Source organism: Callithrix jacchus, chromosome 9 (genome assembly GCF_049354715.1).
Source record: "Callithrix jacchus isolate 240 chromosome 9, calJac240_pri, whole genome shotgun sequence".
In the NCBI taxonomy this organism is placed as follows: Eukaryota; Metazoa; Chordata; class Mammalia; order Primates; family Cebidae; genus Callithrix; species Callithrix jacchus.
In genome coordinates, this window is record NC_133510.1 from 7067502 (window position 1) to 7091310 (window position 23809).

Genomic DNA, 23809 nt, shown 5'->3' on the forward strand with positions numbered 1-23809 from the left:
TACCTCCCCAATCCTTTTTCAGTTTCACCTGGCCCTAAATGCTAAGCAGATGACTCATTATTTTTTCTCTCTTGATTCATCCAATTCCTGAGCTATGACACATTTTCAATTGTTTTTTGAACATTTTTCTTTAGATGACCCCTTTGTACCTCCAACTCAACTCAAAATTAAATTCACATTTTCCCCGTATCCACGATGGTTCTTATTTATATTACCACTACCGTCTTTCTAGCCACCTGGACACATATCACGAACTTCTGCTTCCCCCTTGCTCTTTGCTTCAGTTGCTATGGTTTTATCATTGCACTCTATTGCATTTTACGTTCCTACCTTCCTTATATTTTCCTGAAGTGGAAGCCCTGATTGCAACTTAAGCCCCCATTATACTTTACCATGTTATTTTCATCACGTCTGTCTTCCCACCTCCAGTATCTTTCCTATTCTACCAACCAGCACATGACCTTTGCAGTAATCATCCTAAATGACAATTGTAATCATTTCACTTGTGTCTAAAATCTTCAATGATTCTATTATCTTCATTCTATTATCTTCAGAGTAATTTTCAAATTTCTTAAAAGTGTATTAAATGCTTCTATGATTTGACCCCAATCTATCGTCTACCTTGAGTCTGAAATAACTTGAGTGACTCGTTCTCCTGAAGATCTGTCTGATGCTTTCACAAAGTTGTCCCTTTGCTCATGCCACCTGGCTGCCTTCACCCTTTCATACTGAAAGCCTTCTTTCTTAAAAGCATAAAATGATGTCTCTCACCTCCTCAACCAGCAGTAAGTTCTTCCTCTGATACTCCCCAATAGAATATGAGTCTGCAATGAAACAGACTTTTTTCATTTTTTACCCCCCACGGTGTTGAGCATACTATCTAGCATACAGCAGGAACAGAGCAAATATTAAATTGCATTGACATATTAGCACTCTTTCTGATAAGTTTGTAATGTACCCAATAATCTTGATAAATGCGATGATATAATGAATTTGGCCTTAAAGTCAGATAATATGTGAAATGTCTATTTTTTATGTGAGCTGTTTACAGAACCAAAATCTTTACTTTACTATGAGTAAGCCTTTATAGGCCTTAATTTAAAATAGTAATAAGTTAAGAATGCCTCAAATTTTTGAATGGAGGTTTATTAAGATTTCCTCCTTTTTTACACCTTTGGTTTCCTGGGGACCGTGGAAGGAGCAGTCTTTATGAATATATTTAAATTCTGAGATATAATCAAAAATTTACCTACCAGTTTCTCTATCAACCAAAACAAACACTAACCTATTTAAACATTAGATTGATTTTTCTGAACTGAAAGCTTTGCCTTATCTAAAATTTTATGCAAGTTAGCAAAATGTGACTATCTGTAAATTTCAAGTAAATTCCATCAAGCTAAAGTTTGCCTCTGCTCTAACAACAGGATTAAGTCCAATAACATGAATGCTAAATGGAGAAATGGAATGGTTAGAGTAGATATGGACTCTGCAACAAAATCCCTACTCACTTTCAACAAAAAACTTCTAGATAATTCCTTAAAAGTAAAAGGAAGAGTTGACCACTATCTGAATAATCGTTTGCATTTATATTCTTCACTTAGCTAATTTACCTCTTTAAGAAATTTTTTTCTAAACCAGAGTTTCTACTCTTTAATTCTCTAATAGCTACTTTACCTTCTCTGTAAAAATTAGAGAAATGGCAGACAACTGAGGGTCAGTAATACCTTGTTTATTTAAAAAATGTTCATAATAATAATTAAAATTATATTTAAAAATTTTATATTTGAACTTCCTCCAAATCATTTTTTACTCATATATCCTTTTTATAAAAGTTATCTAGAATGATATCTCTTATCTGGGAGTAGAAGTTTTAAAGCATTGCTTTATCTGCAATAATAATTGCTACTAATTCAAGGGATCCGCATCTGCAGATTTAGCCAATCTTGAATAAAAAATAGATGGTTTCTAGTTGTATAACTAGGTATTTTATTATCTTTGTAGCGGTTGTGAATGGGAGTTCACTCATGATTTGTCTGTCTGTCTGTTATTGGTGTATAGTAATGCTTGTAATTTTTGCACATCAATTTTGTATCCTGAGATTTTGCTGAAGTTGCTTATCAGTTTAAGGAGATTTTGGGCTGAGACCATGAGGTCTTCTAAATATACACTCATGTCGTCTGCAAATAGAGACAATTCCTAATTGAATATGCCTTATTTCTTTTTCTTGCCTGATTGCTCTGTCTAAGAACTTCCACTTCCTATGTTGAATAGGAGTGGTGAGAGAGGGCATCCTTGTCTAGTGCCAGATTTCAAAGGGAATGCATTCAGTTTTTACCCATTCAGTATGATATTGGCTGTGGGTTTGTCGTAGATAGCTTTTGTTATTTTGAGATACGTTCCATCCATACCTAGTTTATTGAGAGTTTTTAGCATAAACAGCTGTTCAATTTTGTCGAAGGCCTTCTCCACATCTATTGAGATAATCATGTGGTTTTGTCTTTGGTTCTGTTTATGGGATTGATTACATTTATAGATTTTTGTAGGTTGAACCAGTCTTGCATACCCAGGATGAATCCTACTTGATCATGATGGATAAGCTTTTTGATGTGCTGTTGCATTCAGTTTGCCAGATTTTATTGAAGATTTTTGCGTCTATGTTCATCATGGATATTGGCCTGAAATTTTTTTTTTTACTTGTGTCACTGCCAGGTTTTGGTATTAGGATGATGTTGGTGTCATAAAATGAGTTAGGGCAGATTCCCTCTTTTTGTATTGTTTGGAATAGTTTCAGAAGGAATGGTACCAGCTCCTCTTTATACATCTGGTAGAATTTGGCTGTGAACCCATCGGGAACTGGACTTTTTTTGGTTGGTAGGCTATTAATTGCTGCCTCAACTTCAGACCTTGCTATTATTCTATTCATGGTTTCGATTTCTTCCTGGTTTAGTCTTGGGAGGGTGTAAGTGTCCAGGAATTTATCCATTTCTTCTAGATTTACTTGTTTATGTGCATAGTGTTGTTTGTAGTAATCTCTGATGGTAGTTTGTATTTCTGTGGAATTGGTGGTGATAATGCCTTTATCATTTTTTATTGCATGTATTTGAATCTTCTCTCTTTTCTTTTTTATTAGTCTGGCTAGCAATCTATCTATTTTGTTGATCTTTTAAAAGAAAACAGCTTCTTGATGTTTTGAAGGGTTTTTTTGTGTCTCTATCTCCTTCACTTCTGCTCTGATCTTAACTATGTCTTGTCTTCTGCTAGATTTTGAATTTCTTTGATCTTACTCCTCTAGTTCTTTTAATTTTGACAATAGGTGTCGATTTTAGGAATTTCCTCGCTTCTCATGTGGGCATTTAGTGCTATAAATTTCCCTCTAGACACTGCTTTAAATACGTCCCAGAGATTCTGGAATGTTGTGTCTTCATTCTCATTGGTTTCAAAGAACATCTTTATTTCTGCCTTCATTTCATTATTTATCCAGCAGTCATTCAGGAACAGGTTGTTTAGTTTCCACATAGTTGTATGGTTTTATGTGATTTTCTTAGTCCTGAGTTCTTATTTAATTGCACTGTGGTCTGAGAGACTGGTTGTTATGATTTCCATTCTTTTGCATTTGCTGAGCAGTGATTTACTTCCAATTATGTGGTTAATTTTAGAGTAAGTGCATTTTGGTGCTGAGAAGAATGTATATTCTGTGGATTTGGGGTGGAGGGTTCTGTAGTTGTCTATTACAACCACTTGGTCCAGATCTGAGTTCAAGTCCTGGATATCCTTGCTAATTTTCTGTCTTGTTGATCTAATACTGACAGTGGAATGTTAATGTCTCCCACTGTTATTGTGTGGGAGTCTAAGTCTCTTTGTAGGTGGTTAAGAACTTGCTTTATAAATCTGGGTGCTCCTGTATTGGGTGCATATATATTTAGGATCACTAGCTCTACTTGTTGCATGGACCCTTTTACCATAATATAATGCCTTTCTTTGTCTCTTTTGATCTTTGTTGGTTTAAAGTGTATTTTACCAAAGACTAGGATTGCAACCCCTGTTTTTTTTTGTTGTTTTTTTTTTTTTTTGCTCTCCATTTTCTTGGTAAATCTTCCTCCATCCCTTTATTTTGAGTCTATGTGTGTCCATGCATGTGACATGGGTTTTCTAAATACAGCACACTGATGTTTCTTGACTTTTTATCTGGTTTGCCAGTCTGTGTGTTTTGATTTAGCCTCTTTACATTTAGGGTTAATATTGTTATGTGTGAATTTGATCCTGCCATTTTGATACTAGCTGGTTGTTTTGTCCATTAGTTGACATAGTTTCTTCATTGTGTCTATGGTCTTTACCATTCGGTACGTTTTTGCAGTGGCTGGTACTGGTTGTTCCTTCCCATGTTTAGTTCTTCCTTCAGGAGCTCTTGTAAGGCAGGCCTGGTGGTGATGAAATCTCTCAGCAATTGCTTGTCCATAAAGGGTTTTATTTCTCCCTCACTTATAAAGCTGAGTTTGGCTGGATATGAAATTCAAGGTTGAAAGTTCTTTTGTTTAAGGATGTTAAATATTGGCCTCCACTCTCTTCTGGTTTGTAGGATTTCTGCTAAGAGATCCACTGTGAGTCTGATGGGCTTCCCTTTGTGGGTAGCCTGACCTTTCTCTCTGGCTGCCCTTAGCAATTTTTCCTTCATTTCAACCCTGCTGAATCTGATGATTATGAGCCTTGGGGTTGCTCTTCTTAAGGAATATATTTGTGGTGTTCTCTGTATTTCCTGGATTTTAATGTTAGCCTGCCTTGTTTGGTTGGGGAAAATCTCCTGAATAATATCCCAAAGAATGTTTTCCAGCTTAGATTCATTCTCCCCGTCACATTCAGGTACACCAATAAAACAGACATGAAGGACCTCTTCAAGGAGAACTACAAATCACTGCTCAAGGAAATAAGAGAGGACACAAACAGATGGAAAAACATTTCATGCTTATAGTTAGGAAAAATCAATATCATGAAAATGTCCATATTGCCCAAAGTAATTTATAGATTCAATGCTATCCCCATCAGGCTACCATTAACCTTCTTCACAGAACTAGAAAAAACCACCTTAAACTTAAGCTTCATATGGAACCAAAAAAGAACCCACATAGCCAAGACAATCCTATGAAAAAAGAGCAAATCTGGAGGCATCACACTACCTGACTTCAAACTATACTATGAGACTACAGTAATCAAAACAGCATGGTACTGGTACCAAAATATAGATATAGACCAATGGAACAGAACGGAGGCCTTGGAAGTAACACCACACACCTACAACCATCTGATCTTTGACAAATCTGACAAAAAACAAGAAATGGGGAAAGGAGTCCCTGTTTAATAAATGGTGTTGGGAAAACTGGCTAATCATGTGCAGAAAGCTAAAACTGGACCCATTCCTTACACCTTATACAAAAATTAACTCCAGATGGATTAAAGATTTAAACATAAGACCTAACACCATAAAAACCCTAGAAGAAAACCTAGGCAATATCAGTCAGGATATAGGCATAGGCAAGGACTTCATGACTAAAATACCAAAAGCAATGTCAACAAAAGCCAAAATAGATAAGTGGGACCTAATTAAACTTAAGAACTTCTGTACAGCAAAAGACACAATCATTAGAGTGAACTGGCAACCAACAGAATGGGAAAAAAATTTTGCAACCTACCCATCTGACAATGGGCTAATATCTAGAATCTACAAAGAACTAAAACAAACTTACAAGAAAACAACAAACAACGCCATCAAAAAGTGGGCAAAGGATATGTACAGGCACTTTTTAAAAGAAGATGTTTATGCAGCCACCAAACATATGAAAAAATGCTGACCCCACCATTAGAGAAATGCAAATCAAAACCACATTGAGATACCATCTCGTGTCAGTTAGAATGGCAATCATTAAAAAGTCTGGAGCCAACAGATGCTGGAGAAGATGTGCAGAAATAGGAACACTTTTACACTGTTGGTGGGAGGGTAATTTAGTGCAACCATGGTGGAAGACAGTGTGGTGATTCCTCAAGGATCTAGAAATAGAAACTCCATTTGACCCAGCAATCCCATTACTGAATATATACCTAAAGAACTATAAATCATTCTATTATAAGGACACATGCACACCTATGTTCACTGCGGCACTGTTTATAATAGCAAAGACTTGGAACTAACCCAAATGCCCATCAAGGATAGACTGGATAAAGAAAATGTGGCACATATACACCATGGAACACTATGCTGCCATAAAAAAGAATGAGTTCATGTCCTTTGTAGGGACATGGGTGAATCTGGAAACCATAATTCTCAGCAAACTGACACAAGAACAGAAAACCAAACACCACATGTTCTCACTCATAAGTGGGTACCGAACAATGAGAACACATGGGAACACATGAAGGGGAACATCACACGCTGGGGTCTGTTGAGGGGTAGGGGGATAGAGGAGCCATCGCAGGGGGTGGGGAGGTTGGGGAGAGATAATATTAGGAGAAATACCTAATGTAGGTGAAGGGGGGATGGAGGCAGCAAACCACCAAGGCATGTGTGTACCTGTGTAACAATCCTGTAAGATCTGCACATGTGCCCCAGAACTTAAAGTAAAATAATAAAAAAAAGTTTTTTTAAAAAAAGAAGGTCATGTATAGACTTTTTTTCTTGTCATGATTCCCTAAACAATATGGTATAACAACTATTTATATACCATTTGCATTGTATTAGGGATTATAAGTAACCTAGATATGATTTAGAGAATAGAGGAGGAAGAGCGTAGGTTATGTGCAAATAAATACTAAGCCTTTTTATATAAGGGACTTGAGCAGCAAGAATTTTGGTGTCTTTGGGATCTTGGAATCAATCCCCAGCAGATATCAATTGTCTTTTTTTTTGAGGGGGGAGGAATGGAGGAAGGCAGGAAGGGAGGGAAGGAGGAAGGGAGGGAAGGAGGAAGGGAGGGAGGAAGGCAGGAAGGGAGGGAAGGAGGAAGGGAGGGAGGAAGGAAGGGAGGGAGGAAGGAAGGAAGGGAGGAAGGGGGGAGGGAGGGAGGGAGGAAGGGAGGGAGGAAGGAAGGGATGAAGGGAGGGAGGAAGGAAGGGATGAAGGAAGGAAGGAAGGGAGGAAGGGGGGAGGGAGGGAGGGAAGAAGGAAGGAAGGGAGGAAAGGGGGAGGGAGGGAAGGGAAGGAAAGAAGTCAAGCAATGAGAGAGACATTGCCGACCTGGATCTAGAGGTTTACAAGTTGATTTCTTTTTTTCTTTTTTCTTTTTTTTGAGAGAAGGAAAGAAAAAATATGAGTAAAGGTGAGGAAGAAAGAGGAAGAGAAGGAGGGAGGGTGAACGGAAATATTGCTTTAGTCTGAAAAATATTGTCTTATTTAAATTATCACAAGCACCCTACAAAGTAAGCATCATTAACCCCGCCGTAGAGCTGAGGAAAGTGATACTGAGTTTACATTACTGACCTGGGGTCATATATGCAGGAAGTCAGGGAACAGGAAGTCAACTCAGCCCTTTCTGAGACCAGAGTCTAAGCGCTGGATGGCCAGACAGCACAGTTAACTGGCGTCTGGATATTCTGGATATGCCCTGGATAACAGGGCAAACAAATGATGAAGAAACATCTAATGTCAGTGCATAAGAAATGTTATGACCTATTACATAAATCTCTAGCTCTGCCTTTAACTTCTTTCTTCTGCATTGTTTCCTTTAGTTGCCGGAAATCTTTTTGCTGCATTGTCTGTGATGATAGCTGGCTTCTTTGAAATACACAGAAAACACTTCCCTCCAGTGGAGCAGCCCCTTTCAGGAAAAGTTCTCACTGTTTCCTCCATGCCCTGTTTCTACCTGATTCTTCAGTATGTTTTACTTGGAGTGGCAGAAACGTTGGTAAACCCAGCCTGTGAGTAAACCCTTTTTCAACTAATGTTAGAACATACTGAACCTTTACACAGAACACATCCCCTCAACCAGAACAAGTAAAATGGTAGGTGATCTCTTTACCCACTAGAGAGTTCCCACAATACTTCAAGCAAATTTATTTATTATTTTCATTTTTACAAAACATTTCATTTCTCCTCAGTCCTCTACCACTTACAGAACAATTGTCAATTCCGCCTGGATGTAGATGGAACAAAAGATTTTTAACCTGGTTAAAGGCAATAACCATTTTGTCAGACATACCAAAGGAGGAAAATTTCTGCTAAAATCCAGAAGACAACTCCAGAACACTAAGATGAAAACTCTTCTCTTTTCCCTTTCCTCCTCTCACCTCACTCCCTCTCACTCATAAACTCACATACATACCCCTCCAAAACTGACATTTAATGTTCTTTGAGAGTACATAAACATGAAAATGAAATGAAAATTTAACCCAATTTTCCAGATAACTCAATGTCTTTAAATTAAATTACAGTAGATTAAACGTGATCACTAATATTTCATAAGACAAGTTCAAAATAAGTTTATTAAATGTCAAGGGTTTCTGAATTATCTAGATTGCTTATATTAATTAAACTAGCCATTTAACAATTTATCACAATATTTCAGTGACTTCCTGCAATACAGTAATGTGTGTACATGTACTTATCAGTGTAATTGATTACATCTTATGTTTCTATCTTCCTTAAATTTTCCTCTAGTAAGAGTCGTGACTGTAACTCAACCCCCCATTATACTTTACAGATAATGTTTTAATAACTTCTAATTGTCTTCCTGCCTCCAATCTGTCTCCCATTCTGTCAACTGACACATGGATTTTAGAGTAGTCATCCTAAGTAACAATTCTAACCATTCCGTTTTTGTCTAAAATCTTCAATGAACCTATTATCTTCAAAGTTGTTTCCAAACTTTTTAAAGATAAATATTTAATAAATATGTATTTAAACATATACATACTTATGATACCAAAGCAATTCCTTAAAAATTGAAAATAAAACTAAGTTTGAATATAGCCATATATGTATATGTGTCTCAGACTTCTTTTTTTATAATTTTAAATCATTTCTTTTCATACCTTTTGCATACATAAATTACTTTATGAGACTTTATACTGGGGACGTCACTGTTTAACATTGCAAGGAAGACAGAAGGAGTGTAAAGCAATGCTACGACACAGATAGTCGTGATCTCCTCTGATGTTATTCCCAAAAATGTGTTGGAAGTAGTCAGCCAAAATTTTCTGGGTTGGAATAGAGTAAATAATGAGGAAAGGTAATGAGTGAATATGGGAAGGAAATTCCTAGCCAGCTAAGCAATAATGATTCAACATACCAAAGCCAGAGAGGGTTTGGGAGGCCGAGGCGGGTGGATCACGAGGTCAAGAGATCGAGACCATCCTGGTCAGCATGGTGAAACCCCATCTCTACTAAAAATACAAAAAATCAGCTGGGCATGGTGGCGCGTGCCTGTAATCCCAGCTACTCAGGAGGCTGAGGCAGGAGAATTGCCTGAACCCAGGAGGCGGAGGTTGCAGTGAGCCGAGATCGCGCCATTGCACTCCAGCCTAGGTAACGAGAGCGAAACTCTGTCTCAAAAAACAAGAACAACAACAAAGAGTATTTTAAACTATAAAATGAAGTATTACCCTTCTGGGAGCCAGTACAGCATAGAGGGTAGGCTTTATGGTCTTAAAGTCAGACAGACCTGAATTCAAACCCAGTTCTGCTACTGACTAACTCTGTGACCTTGGGGAAATTATTCCGCATTTCTGGGCTTTTCTCATTATCTATAAAACAGGGAGTTGTTCAAATGACTAAGTGGAAGATTTTACGTAAAGCAAAAACCGCAGTGCCTAGTATATGGGCAGCATTCAATAATTAGCAGTTATAATGTGTCGCTGTTATCATTACTAAAAGTAATGGCAGAAACCACAATTACATTTGCACCAACCTAATATCATCTTTCACAACAATTAATAGTGCCAGACTCAGAACAGAAGCACAGGTGCCCTGCTCGCAGCCCTTTTTGCCATAAGCAACCTGAACAGCCAGGAGACCTGGCAGTATAAGCAGAACTGTCTCTCACCAGAGTCATCCTACATCCCTCTTTCCTTTTACTTCTCCTTCTAATCCAAAAGCAAGTCTTAGTTTTTACTCTGAAATAGAACTTAAATCCGGCACATCTCACTATCCCCTTTGTCTCCTCCCGGCCTACAACACCATCATCTCTAGCCCGATTCCACCAGAGCCGCTCAACTTTTCTCCCTGCTTCCTCTCCTGCCCTATGAGTCCATTCTCTGTTCTTCTCAAAACGTAAGTCCAGTCGTTCCCATGCTTGAAATTCCACAGTAGGATTTTAGAGAGAAATTCCCCACCGTGGCGAATAAGGCTCCACGTGATTTGGTCTCTGCGTGCTGTCCCCCCTACCTTTGGTTACCTTCTGCTCCTTGACCTCATCTCCAGAAATGTGTGTGTCTCTAAGATGCTAGACTTCTTTCTACCCCAAGGCCTTTGCACTTGTTTTCTCTTTATTAAGAATTCCCCTTCCTCTGTTTTCAAATGAGTGGCTTCTTGTCATTATTGTGCCTTCTCAAAGGTCATCTCTTTGGAGGGGCTTCCTTGAGCATTCCATCACTTTCTATTTCATTACTCTGGATTGTTTGTAACAGCACTTGTCAGAATCTGAAATTACTTGATTAATATTTATATTGCCTGACCCTCACTGTGAGAATATACACTCCTGACGTCAGTGTATGTTTTTCCTCCCTGAAAAGTACATGTGCAAGATAGGTGATCAATCAATATATTTTGATTGAAGAAACAAACAAACGAAATCTATGGCTATTTTTATATGGTACGATAAAAATATATCATTCAAACACTTGACAATGTCCTACATTGATGGCATTAAGCAAGGAAACACAATGAATCACTCCATAAATGACAGTGGACATAGTCTATCCTCCTAAGACATGTTATTCTTTGGAGATGAGCTAGAGAAAAAGAGCAGCAGAAACTTCTCAAATTATGTTTTCATCGTAACAGTGTCTCATACTCTATGTTTGTTTATTCAAAAAACTACTGTGTGGGTATCTACAATGTGCCTACTACTGCTCTTGAGGCTTTAGACACATCAGTTAATAAAAACAAGACAAAAATTTCTGCCATTGTAGAGCTTATAGCACTTCTGTGGTTGAGTAGTAGAGAGTAAGCTGGGAAGACAGAAGGCTCTAGTCTGAGGACGGTGCACAAAATTGTGATTATGGGGTAGGGGCAATTATTGATCCAGGACATGGCTTTGCAGGCCAGTCTCTGTTACAATTACTTAACTATGTCATTGTGGTATGAAAGCAGCCATAGACAACATATAATAAATGAGTGTGACTGTGTTCCAATAAAACTTCATTAGAATAGGTGGCAAGCTGAACATTACCTGGCCATAGCATTGGCCAACTGCTGGTCTGAGGTACAAGGCATAGGCCATGACCTTGTGTGTGAGTGGAGTGGAAGCTAAGGAAGATTGGAGATCAAGGACATTGGAGGTCAAGGAACTGGACAACCAAGATCGAAAGGATGGATGGTTGGAAGGATGATCTATATGTCTAGCAAAATGGCCAAGCATTAAGGCAGGAGTAGTACCACAGAGTGTGACAATGAGAGAGGAACTGACAACTTTGAGAAATAGAGGAAAATGTCCTGTAGATTGGCAGATGACAGCACAAAAGAGAAGTAGTAGATGGTATCATCTGAAAACATGACGTTCAAAGCTGAAGCTTTTTTAGGGTGAAGGAAGAAATAACGGTCTAAACATGGCAACAGGATTAAAGTTCGTTTACTGGGACTATGGTACTTCACACGTTCAGAATAACTTCACCAAACACAATAAACACATTTTAACTGTTTAAGAACAACTAGAGTCAAAGAATTTCCAGCAATAAGTCCCCAGTACCAGGTGCCTTAGGAAGGTGGTTATGGCCCCCTATTTTGTGGATTCTGCATCTGCTGTGATGCGGCAGCTTTGCAAGCACTCAGCAGCTACTATCTGGAGGCACATTTTTAGCACTCATTTGCAAGAAGACCAGCTTTCACATACACATTGAATTTTCTTTTATTGTGTCTTCTTAGTAAAATAGGAATTTTAGAATAATGACAGACTTGTTGATATTATCTACATTGTAATGGGCTAAAGAAATATCTTGGAGCCTGAAAAACCAAACTGATGATCACAAAAGTTTTGAAAGATCAGAACATGCAAGTAGATGCCTAAACACGTAGATGTGAGAACTTGAAAAGCTAAGTCCTATAAAAGGGAACTGGAGGTTTTCAAAAACGACTAAAATGACACCAAAGAGAGATTAACCAGCAGGCAGAGAGCTGGCAAAGTGTGTTCATGAATTATAGACCATACCAGAAGCTCTAGCAAGAGAAAAGCAGAGGATTAATAATTAACTAGCAGAGGAATAACGGGAGTGTATGTTCTGCTTTTCCTCCATGAAAGAAATCCGCTTACTTACTCTTTCTGCCCATTGCTAATTTCCTTGTATTTATGGAGAGGAAAGTTTATCAGCCAAATCCTTTTTATAACTGGGATTCATTTCTTCCCAAAGCCTATCCAGGCTTCCTCTCATACTCCCATTTGGACCTTTCTGAAAATCCTCCAAGGCTCCTGCTGGTGATTGGTAGGACACAGAAGAGCCGTGTTACCTTGCCGCCAATATTTGAAGGCCTTCTCCACAGTATTTCATCTATCCCCACTACTATCTGCATCTCCAGTCAGCATTTGTGGGAAAAGTGCACATCGAGCACTGCCCTTTATAATGTACTGTTCCTGCTCCAGAGTTTAAGCCCAGGAAAGATAAACTGATGCCTTTTCCCACCTCTCAGTCCCAGCGCTCAGCACTTTTCCTGAAGCACAGAGAGGGACTCCTTTAAATGTTTGTGGGATAAGTAAATCAAAACGTGGAGGACACACCGAAAGTAAAACAGAAATGTTACATTAATGAAGGAAAGAGCATTAATGCATTTATGTCACGTGTTAGTAAGTTCATGGAAAAGCTCTGGTAAATGCAGAGTTTTGCTGCAACAAGGTATTAAAAAAAAAACGGGTAAATATTCCTGAGAGGAGCGGGAGGAGATAATAAGGTCTCTTACTTCTCATAGTAAAGGACACTAAAGGTTTAGGGTTTACAGCACAGTCATGCACCGCATGACAACATTTGGTCAATGATGGATCACATGGTGGTTTCATAAGATTATAATATTATATTTTCATAAGAATATAATATCTGTAACTGTATTATTTTTGTGGTTAGATATGTTCAGAATCACAAACACTTACCACTGTGCTCCAGTTGCCAGCAGTATTCCATACACTCACATGCTGTGCAGATTTGCTGCCTGGGAGTGGGAGGCTGCCCATGTAGCCTAGGTGTGTAGCAGGCTAGACCGTCTAGGTTTGTGTAAGTATATTCTATGATTCACATGTCACACTATGACAAAATTGACTAATGACACATTTCTCAGGACATATCTCCATCACTAAGCCATGCATGACTGTATATCTGTTTTCTATCATCGCTTTTCTTTTTAAAATGAGCTTTAATATTTATTTATGATTTCATTGTAGAAAAGATTTGCAAAGCACAAAAGAGTACAAGGAATATTAGAAATCCATTAATTCACCCACTCAAGGCTACGACTCTTAATATTATTTAGCATATTTCCTTACAACTTTTTGGCACACATACATAAAAGAGATTAGTATAATAAACTCCCCTATATCCATCTTCTAGAATCAATAATTTTCAACTCATAGCCAAAACTTGTTTCATCTCTACCCTCATTCACATATATATTTCTCTCCTTGTATAATTTTGAAGCAATCCCAAATATCATATTAAAATAAACATAAAATATTTTAACACATAGCCCTAAGATCATAGAACATTTTAATATACTATGTTTATACAGCATGTACGAAATCCCATATACTTATTTTCGTCTATTTCTGATTTCAAAAGAAAGTTGTTTTTAATAGAAATTTTTTTAAAAAATTATCTTTGTGGGTTTTTTTAACCTCTTGGCACCATCGTTACTTCGCAAAAATGACATAGAAAGAAATGATAACAATTTTGGAGACTCGATGCTTAAGGTATTGTCTCTGTCTGAGTACCCCTCCTGAAATGAGATAACACATATTAAGGGCTTTGTACAGTGCCCACACAAGTAGGAGCTACTCAGTTTGATAAGATTAATATTGTTAAAAATACCTAACCCTTATTCAGGACCTACAAGTCAGCATTGTACTAAGCACTTTACGTGTAATATTGAGGTAAGCGTCCCAACACCTCCATGAGTGAAGAATGATATCATTCCCATTTCACAGAGTAGGGCATTGAGGCTTGAAAAGTTTAAGTCAGTTATAGTAGATAATTTTGACACTATCTTATCTAACTCCAGAGCCCATGCTCTTAACCTTGATGCAATTTTTATATAATACAAGTTTTCTATAAGGAACCTAATGAATTACACAGAATCACAGAATTAATAGATTGTCATAATGTTGTCTAATACAGGCCATCCCTCAATCCAAAATTTATCAGAAATATTCAATTTGGAGTGAAATTAAGGTGAATATATTAGAAGACTCAACTACTAAGTAACCAAACGCTCCTTGTAGCTGGGTCAAGGTATATTTTGTCATATTCTATTCCTTGAAGACATCCATAAATTGTATTACAGTATAGCTTCCTACAGTAAGCTTAACAAATTCCAACCCAAATTTTGACTGTGTCAGTAAATTTTCCTTGATACGTAATCAACGTCAATTTGAACAGTATCTATGAAAGTGTTTTCAGGAGAATGTTCTAAATTCTGACCTCTCTTTTTCTCTCAGTCTCTGTAATATCATACAGATTTGTTCCAAGCACTGTCAGAGGAACCTCCATGAATTTTCTGACACTGTTCAATGGATTTGGCTGTTTCACAGGGGCACTGCTGGTGGAGTTGGCATATCTCATCTCAGAAGGTAAAAACAGGTTCATGGCATGCTTATATACATTGATTTGATGACTAGGGAACTGGGAGAACAACCCTTAGGAGAGGGGCTCTGCCAGTGCGGTCTTCTTTTTTTAATTGATCCACTTTTGCAATTAAGATAGAATTAAGATAGGAAACACACTCTTGCTATATTCATTAATTTCTGGGAATTGTTTTTCTTTGGATAGGAGGAGGTAATTACAGAATGTCACTTCTCATGAGACACTGTCTGCTGTCCTTAGTGTATTTTAAAACAAACTGGTCATTATATTATTATTAGATTTTTCATTGAGGCCATATTCAATAATTCCTCACAACTGTCATAGACGGGCCTCAGAAAAAGTAAGACCTGTAATAAATACAGGGCACAGGGTACCTAAATGATTTTTTTTCTCATGATTTGCCACAGTTTCTATCTATGCAAACAAAGAGAAAGTGTGAGTTGAATAATAAATGATATTTGAAAATTTTCCCAATAGAGATTTTGGTCAGAAAAAACAACTAATCTGAAAAATTCAAATATTATTTGAAAGACTGAAGTAGCTTCTAAAGCAAGCATTAGACTAAAGCAGATATTAAAGAACTGCTCTCTGGTTGCATGTTTTGATAAAAACAAGAACCAGACAGGATGACAATAATGATTAGCCATCACAGTGAAATGACTTGGTCTGTATTTTAAATCTGGACTTTGGAAATTTTGTTCTAACTGCCAATATAGCTTTAATTTAATTTTAATTTACTTTTTCTTATTTAATGGAAATAATCACAAGTGTATTCTCTACTTTCAAAAACACTTACAGTTGTGCACTTAAAATGATGTAAGGAAAGTGTTAGTTTCTGTTATCTTGTAACAAACAAATTTAATTTACCTGCTTTCAAACTATGGAAAAAATCAACTTCTATGAAGGAGACATTCCTTTTAACACTAAATATCCATTCAAAAAATATTTATCAAGGACCCAATCTGTTCCAAGCACCATACTGGGCACCGGTGATACCATGGCAAGCAAAATAAACACTTGCAAGTCCTCAGGAAATTTCTAGGGGTACAAGGAAGCAATGAAATTTCAAGTGAAAAGGCCAATGGTAGATACAGTAGCAGAGTTCTTGGGAAGAAACCTATTAATCCTTGACTGATGACTGACAAGATCAAACTCGACCCTTTTCTTAGTCATCTGAGAAAAATAAGGTAAAGTGTGTGTTGAATATTTACTATGTACCAGACCGTGTGCCACATGGAATCGTGTGAGATGTGGTCCAGTTCTCAGAGAAATCAAATTCAAGCTGCCATACTAACTGTGTGAACTGTGGCAACTTGCTGACTTCCCTAGTGCTCAGATTCTTTGTACATGAACTAGACACAAAGCACTGGCATTAAGATTTTGTAAGATAACCTCGAAAAGTCTTACCTATATTCACACCTGAAACATTTTTAGTGTTGAACGTTTCCTTTCTGTACATTGCTTAGCAAAGATATGTCCAAAAATTTGCTAAAACAGAATTTCTAGAATCACATCACATTTGACATATACACGGAGATCTGCAAAGTCAAATATTACTATCAGTTTATCTTTTATACAAATGTAAATTTTTCACAGGTATGCGTAAGCAACTTACCCAGAGTTAGACCAAACCAGCCTAGGTTAAGTTCTCCCCAAGACTATCCCCACTTTAGATACTAGCCACAAGTTTGGAATTTCCTAGGGCTGTCATCACCTCTGACAAGCTGCCTATAAATGTGGGGGCCCCACAGACTCCCTCAGGTATGATAATTTGCTAGAATAATTCACAGAACTTAGAAAAGTACAATGCTTATGATTACAGCTTATTATAGCAAAACAATACACATCAGAATGAGCTAAAGGGAGAGGCACACGGAGCAAAGGCTGGGAGGTTTCCGAGAGTGGAGCTTCTTTCATCCTCAGGGCTACACTGCCCATGGGACACATCAGTGTGTGATGATATAAGAATAATGCCAACCAGGAGAGCTCACCTGAGCTTCATGCCTAACGTTTCTATTGAGACTTGATCACATAGGCACTATCGACTGAATCATTGTGAGCTCAATCTCCATCCTCCTTCTGCTCCACAAAAGTTGGGCTGGTATACGTGGCTCAAAGCTCAAAGTCTGATTGTGTGGTTGGTCTTCCTGGCCGACCACTCTCCATTCTGAGTCATCTCATTACCATAAATTATCTGTGGGCCCTCTCCATTCTGAGTTGCCTTATGAGCATAAACTATCAGATGGGAACTGAGGGTCCCACCGTAGATAACAGACATTCTAACCACTCAAGAAATCGAAAGGATTTAGACTGCTTCCACAAATCAGTCCAGGCAAAATTTTTAATCACACAACTATTCTTATAAAAACATTTCACTGAAAATCTAAATTTTTATTGAAAATCTGTTTAGTATGGTAGGAGCTTTTATGCATTATTATAATTATTATAGCAACTTTATATTGCTATTCTTATTTTTTAAATGTAACAATTAAGGCAGAAAAAATACAGTCAAGTTCTGTAGTCATCACAACCAGTAGCTGACAGAAATTTAATCCTCTTAGCATTCTGAAACCAATTCCAACATTGATTTCAATACACCAAGCAACTTGTAGGAATCCCCAGATGTAAGGGTTTTTAAGGACATTGGTTACTTTTGCAATATAAACTCCTTTGGTGGAGGTCTGTATAATATCAGTAATATTCTAGACATAGAACAAAGATGGAGAAACAAAAGTTTATGTAATTTTGGCATAATTTGGTGCTCATTATAGTAAATTTATCAAGGACCTAGGGTGAGGGCATCCTAGCAAGATGGGTTGTGGGGTGGGGCAGTTTCTCCACTGTGCTCAAGAGAACACCATTTAAATTACCACTAATCAATTTAAACTTACTTCTTCTTTTAAGTGTATTCTTTCCAGTTTATAATAATAGTGTGCTATATCAAATTATATCCCAGTAAATTAGAATCATATAGTTGAATATTACCTTAGATCTCAACTCATCTAACACTGTACCAAAAATAGAAGATGTAGTAACATAATCTGGTGCCCAGAAAGAGTCTCTACTTTGAGATAAAACCCAAGTGTACCCATCTATTGATTACCATGTTCTACAGAGTAAGTCTGATTTTCCATTCACATAGCAGGTCTTCAAACACTTGACACATACTTGAAGAAATAATATGGCATAGTGGTTAAGAGAATAGATTCTGGAGTCAGACCACCTGAATCTGAATCCAGGTATTCTAGCTATGTGTTCTCAGTTTCTATTTCAGTAATGATAATAAATAATTCATTATGTTGTTCTGGAGATTAAGTAATTAATATGCATAGTAAGTGTTCAGTAAAGATTGCAATCATGATCCCTTCTATTTTACACATGAACCACCCCAGTCTTTTCATTTTGCAGGATTCCTTGATTTTATCAAGGCCCCTCCATGTATTAAACATACAACAACTTGTCAGATCTTTCTTAAAATATGGCTTCCAACATTGAACATAATATGGGTACAACCAGGGTACAAGATGGGAACAACCAGGATAAGTATGTTACTTTTATCAACCTGGACTCTCTCCCTCTCTGAATGCCAACAGAGTTTGTTGACCTTTTCATAGTTCCATCCTGCTTATGGTCAACTAAAACTTGAAACTTTTTTTAATTTTCAGGAGTTGCTTTCAGTTCAGTTCAATTCATCACAGTTCTTTTTTTCTAATTAAATGCAGCACTTTATTTTTATCTTTAATAAATGTCAACCCATCATCCTAAGTAATAGACATTTATGAAAATTGATTCCGTGTCATCTAGGGAATTACTAATCGTTACTTCTTTCCTTGCTTTGTATCATCTGCAAATTTGGTAAGCAAGTTCCTAGACTTCCTCCAGGTAATTGATAAAATTTTTGAATTGGACAGGACCAAAAAAAAAAAAAAAAAAGTCTTACAGAAAATTCCTAGACCTCATTGCAAGTTAATGACAATCCATTAATCCTCTCCTTTTGGATATAATCAGTTCCCAATTCACCTAATTACTATCATTCAGCCCACATACTTCTCCATCATTCACTAAATGACATCACAGGAGACTTCCGGAAAGAGGATAAGTCTCTCTTTGTGACAGTCCTTTTGGCCATCAGAACAGTATTCTTCAATAAAAGAAACGATGTTCATTTAGGTGATTTGGCTATAGTAATCCTATACTGGTGTAATAAATAAAAGAGAGTGACCATAGCATGGTTTTGGGTAGGTCAGTATCTCTCTAAAACTGTTTTTTCTTAATTAAAAAAAGGAAATTGCACTTCACTTTTCTCAGAGAGGATGAGAGAATAAAATTAAATATTTGAAAATTTCTATGCCAGAGATTATTTTTAAATATAAAATTGTCATACATTATAATTGTCCACTTGGCTAAAAACAAGATCAGTCCGCTCAAACAATCAGACCAATTTTTTTGGCAGAAGTGACTGTAATGACACAAACACTCTAATTAGATATTTACGCACCCTACATCCTTCAGCATTTCATTTAGTATATAGGATTCATGTCAGCTGAGCATGTGTGCATGTGAGTGTGTGAGAGTGTGAGTGTACGATTGGAAAAGAAGATCAGCGATCACAGCCTTCCAGTCTCCAAGCTGCATTAGTCATTTTTAGCACCATGATGGAGAATGCTGTGAATGCGGCAAATTCAAAAGATTTCTCAAAACTTGACTGTGCAGACAGATAACTGTTAGAGTGACATTTTCAGTACAAGTGAGAAAACGGATCCTTCTGGGATCTCTAACTCTGAGTACTTTAAAGGAGAAGATACAAGACTAAACCCATCCTCCTACACTAATCATTTCAGAAATAGTTTATCTAAAAGTAGCAATGCTAATATAAGGGAATGAAGAAGGCAGTCACACTGCTTATTTCGACTCTACCCCATTAGCAACAAGATCAGTTTCCTCACACTCATAAATTCGAACTTACCTTTTCACAAAAATAACAACACAGAATTCAGTAAAAAATGACATCTTAATTATGGACATGCAGGTGACTGAAAGATCCAAAGCAAAATGTTTAAGAGGAAAAAAAGGGATAATTGGACAGAATAAAGAGGTCAACTGATAAATCTCCTTGTCCCTACAAGTTCTTTCTCCTCAAACTTCAGAAAAGGGGCAAAGAATGTACCTGCTTAATTTCCATCAGGCTTATTTTAATTAAAAATGAGATCTCCTAAAAGACTCATTTAAATATCTGTGATTATTGAGGCCACTGACAGTTATGTCAGCACGAATCACTGAGTTGCTTTTGAAACAGGAATTTGCAGTTGCAGTAAATTTGAAAGAAGAAAATATTTATGCATCTGGAAAAGTATTTCAACTGCATTCCATGGGCTCATGCCTGCTATCTAAGAGATGCTCCTTCAAAATTAGATCTATGCCTCAGGTCCAACTTGATAAGAGGTTACAGATTTTCAGATTCAGAGGAAAAACTAAGTGACCTCCTGCCATAATTCACCCTTAGCCAGGCCCATATTCCACTGGTCAAATGGTTTAGTGCCAGTGTTCCTCTGGCTAAGTCAGCAGGGCCCCAGCAGCTTCCACAGGCAAACCCTGTTCATGGTCCTCAGAGTTAGGTGCAAAGCCCCTCTCATACAATGGTTTTATGCATTTCAGATACAATCGATTCTATATCCTTAAACTTTTAAACTTTTACTCCACAGAAACCCCCGATGCTGCACAGAGGACGTTGAGTATATAACAGCATCAGGAAAGGCCAGCTTTAGACTGTGGAAAGCAATGTCCATTGCTCTTGGCTCATGAGAGGTAGACAAGGCAGACATTTGAGTCAGATGAACTTGAACTCAAACTCAAGTCAGCTCTTAGTGAGCTCCTAGATCTGAGGTCCTTACTCAACCATACTAAGTCCTAGTTTCTCCTTCTCTAAAATGGAGTCTGTTTCTCTTTCTAGTCTTCACTGGTAACTTATCTTTCAAGCTTTTCACAAGGACCAGAAGAAACAGATAAAAACCACCAACTAAATGTAGGTGGACAAAAATATGATTTTTTTATAAAAAATAATGAAATCTTAATTGAAGTGGGACCTCAACATCTTCCAAGTGGACTAAATGTATTACAGAATGATGTTTTGGTATGGCACTTAATTCTTCAGAAAAGAATAGATTCCATATTTTCAGAGTTCAGTCGTCCTGTTCAACTCCAATTCCAGGTGGAGATTGGGAGGAGATGAAATTACAAAGTGCTCTGAGATTTTTCTTGGCCTCATGGACCCATGTAATTAATGGAGCCTCCTATGCATGACAAACTAGGTAGAGTTAGAGACACATGCACATGCACACTAGGAGTACCTGGAAATGGTCTTGAAGCTGAAACTAGAAAGATGGTACAATTTAGCTTAGTAAGCATAGGAATGAAGTATTTCTGGTAGAGACCACGTATATCAAGGCCCATAAATAGAGAATTGACAGGTGCATAAGAGGAACCCAGAGAAAGCCAGTAAGCTGCAAATTTTCAAAAAAAAAAATGAAGAAATGGGCATGAAGTAATGTTGGAGAGTTAGATCGGGGCACAACATCACGTGGGACCTTTGGCTACAGAGATTTTATTTTTACTTGAGTGTTATAAGAATGATAACATCCCAAACACCAGTGACCTATTGGTGTCTTAGGAAGATCAGTATGGATGCAGTATGATTTTGAGGGAAGAAAGAATAATTTGGGAGAAACAAGAAGGTATAATTGAAGTAATCCAGGTAAGCCTGGAATAGTAATGGACTAGACAGGAAGTAGGCAGATGGAGCTACGTGAATGGATACAAGCTATATTTTAGATGTAGAATCAGTGTCTCAGTGATGGTTTTGAGAAAGGAGGCATTAGGGTGCAAGAGGGAGCAGGTGGTATCAGGAAAGCATCCCAGACTCTGCCAGGAGCTACTGAGTGGGCAAAAATTCCATTTACTAAACTGAAAAGACTGGAAAAAGAATAGACTTGAAAATTTGACCTCCATTTGCTTTTTAACACATTGTTTGACATACCCTGAGACATGCAAATAGAAATATCTGGAGGCCAGGAAAAAGAAGGTACTTGTTAGAGATATAACTATGAAACTCTGTGGCACAAAAATAACATCAGAAACCACGGAAGTGAATGAAATTACCTAGTGCGAGTATTAAGAATGAAGAGAAAAAGGGGCCCCAACATTGCAGGTTTGATGGAAAAGAAAAAATTTGCCACAGAAAATGCATAGCAGCCAGAGAGCTAGGAGGAGGGAATTATAGATGTACATATACACACATGCATTTCTGAGAGACATTTGAGTGTATCATTCTGATGAGAATGCCTGGGGTAAATGGAGAAGTTAAAAATGGAAGAGAAAGGAGAGAATTGATGGAGCCAATGCCCTGAGGAAAGGAATGGTGGACTCAGTCAAGGACAACACAGAGATCTTGGCTTCTGTTCGGAAGGTGGGTACTTCTATCATGCACTGAAACAGAAGAGAGACGATAGGCACAGGTGCACACAGATGGATAGTTCTGATACTGGAAATATCCTGGAGCCTTCCAAGGCACCCCCCATTTTTTTTTTTTTTTTTTTTGAGGCGGAGTTTCGCTCTTGTTACCCAGGCTGGAGTGCAATGGCGCGATCTCGGCTCACCGCAACCTCCGCCTCCTGGGTTCAGGCAATTCTCCTGCCTCAGCCTCCTGAGTAGCTGGGATTACAGGCACGCGCCACCGTGCCCAGCTAATTTTTTGTATTTTTAGTAGAGACGGGTTTTCACCATATTGACCAGGATGGTCTCGATCTCATGACCTTGTGATCCACCCGCCTCAGCCTCCCAAGGCACCCCCCATTTTTTAATGAGGTATGCAGCAAGCCATGTGTGAGAGCAAAGAGAATAGGATGGGAATGGGGAGTAGGAAGAGCAAGGATTATGAAATTATTAGGAAGATAAAAAATGATTTAGAAGACAAGTGTTAAGATCACTGGTGGTGGCCAGGCATGGCGGCTCATGCCTGTAATCCCAGCACTTTGAGAGGCCGAGGCGGGCGGATCACCGGAGGTCAGGAGTTCGACACCAGCCTGGCCAACCTGGTGAAATCCATCTCTACTAAAAATACAAAAATTAGCCAGGCATGGTGGTGTGCACCTGTAATACCTGCTACTCGAGAGAATGAGACTGGAGAATTTCTTGAACCCAGAAGGCGGAGGTTGCAGTGAGCCGATATCATGCCACTGCACTCCAGCCTGGGCAACAAGAGTGAGACTGTCTCAAAAAAATCAAAAAAAAAAAAAAGATTGCTGGTTGTTGAAGGCCCAGTTGATGTTGGTGATCACGAAGAGTGATCCCAAGCTACGTAAAGCATGAATTTGCCCAGTGATATTCAGAAGCTCAATGCAGGTGTAAATATGTCTGATAGATATTTAAATAGTCTAAAGAGCACAAGACACAGGGTGAAAGGCACAAAGTCTACTCTTAAAGTAATTTGGGGTAAAAGTCTAGTTTCCTTCAAATATGCAAAACATAAGAAAAGCTTTCTTCCAAAAGTAAGAAATTAATATATCTACACTATTAGCTTAGTAGAGTTGCATATGAAGAACAGACTGTACAAATAAGCAGGTTCTGGGCAAAAATCCATGAAATTATTTAAATTCAATATTTTACTATTTTAAATAACCCCACTTATAGATTGAGTTAATTCAGTCACAAATACATATTGGGTTCCTACTATGTGCAAGCACTGGCTAGATGCTGAATTAATAATACCAAGTCTGATGTTTAATTAACAAGAAGAACCTTATAGAAATATTTGACACTCAAATTAATATCAGAT

At 37.8% G+C, this 23809-nt stretch overlaps 1 protein-coding gene across 1 annotated transcript in view; it reads left to right on the top strand.

Annotated features, from left to right (window-relative positions):
* SLC15A5 (solute carrier family 15 member 5) overlaps window positions 1–23809 on the top strand; it is a 90961-nt gene that overhangs the window by 48139 nt on the left and 19013 nt on the right. Inside the window, exons 6-7 of the mRNA XM_002752196.6 lie at window positions 7714–7902; window positions 14835–14966. Of these exons, the coding sequence (XP_002752242.3) occupies window positions 7714–7902; window positions 14835–14966 (321 nt within the window). The remainder of the gene's footprint in view (window positions 1–7713; window positions 7903–14834; window positions 14967–23809) is intronic.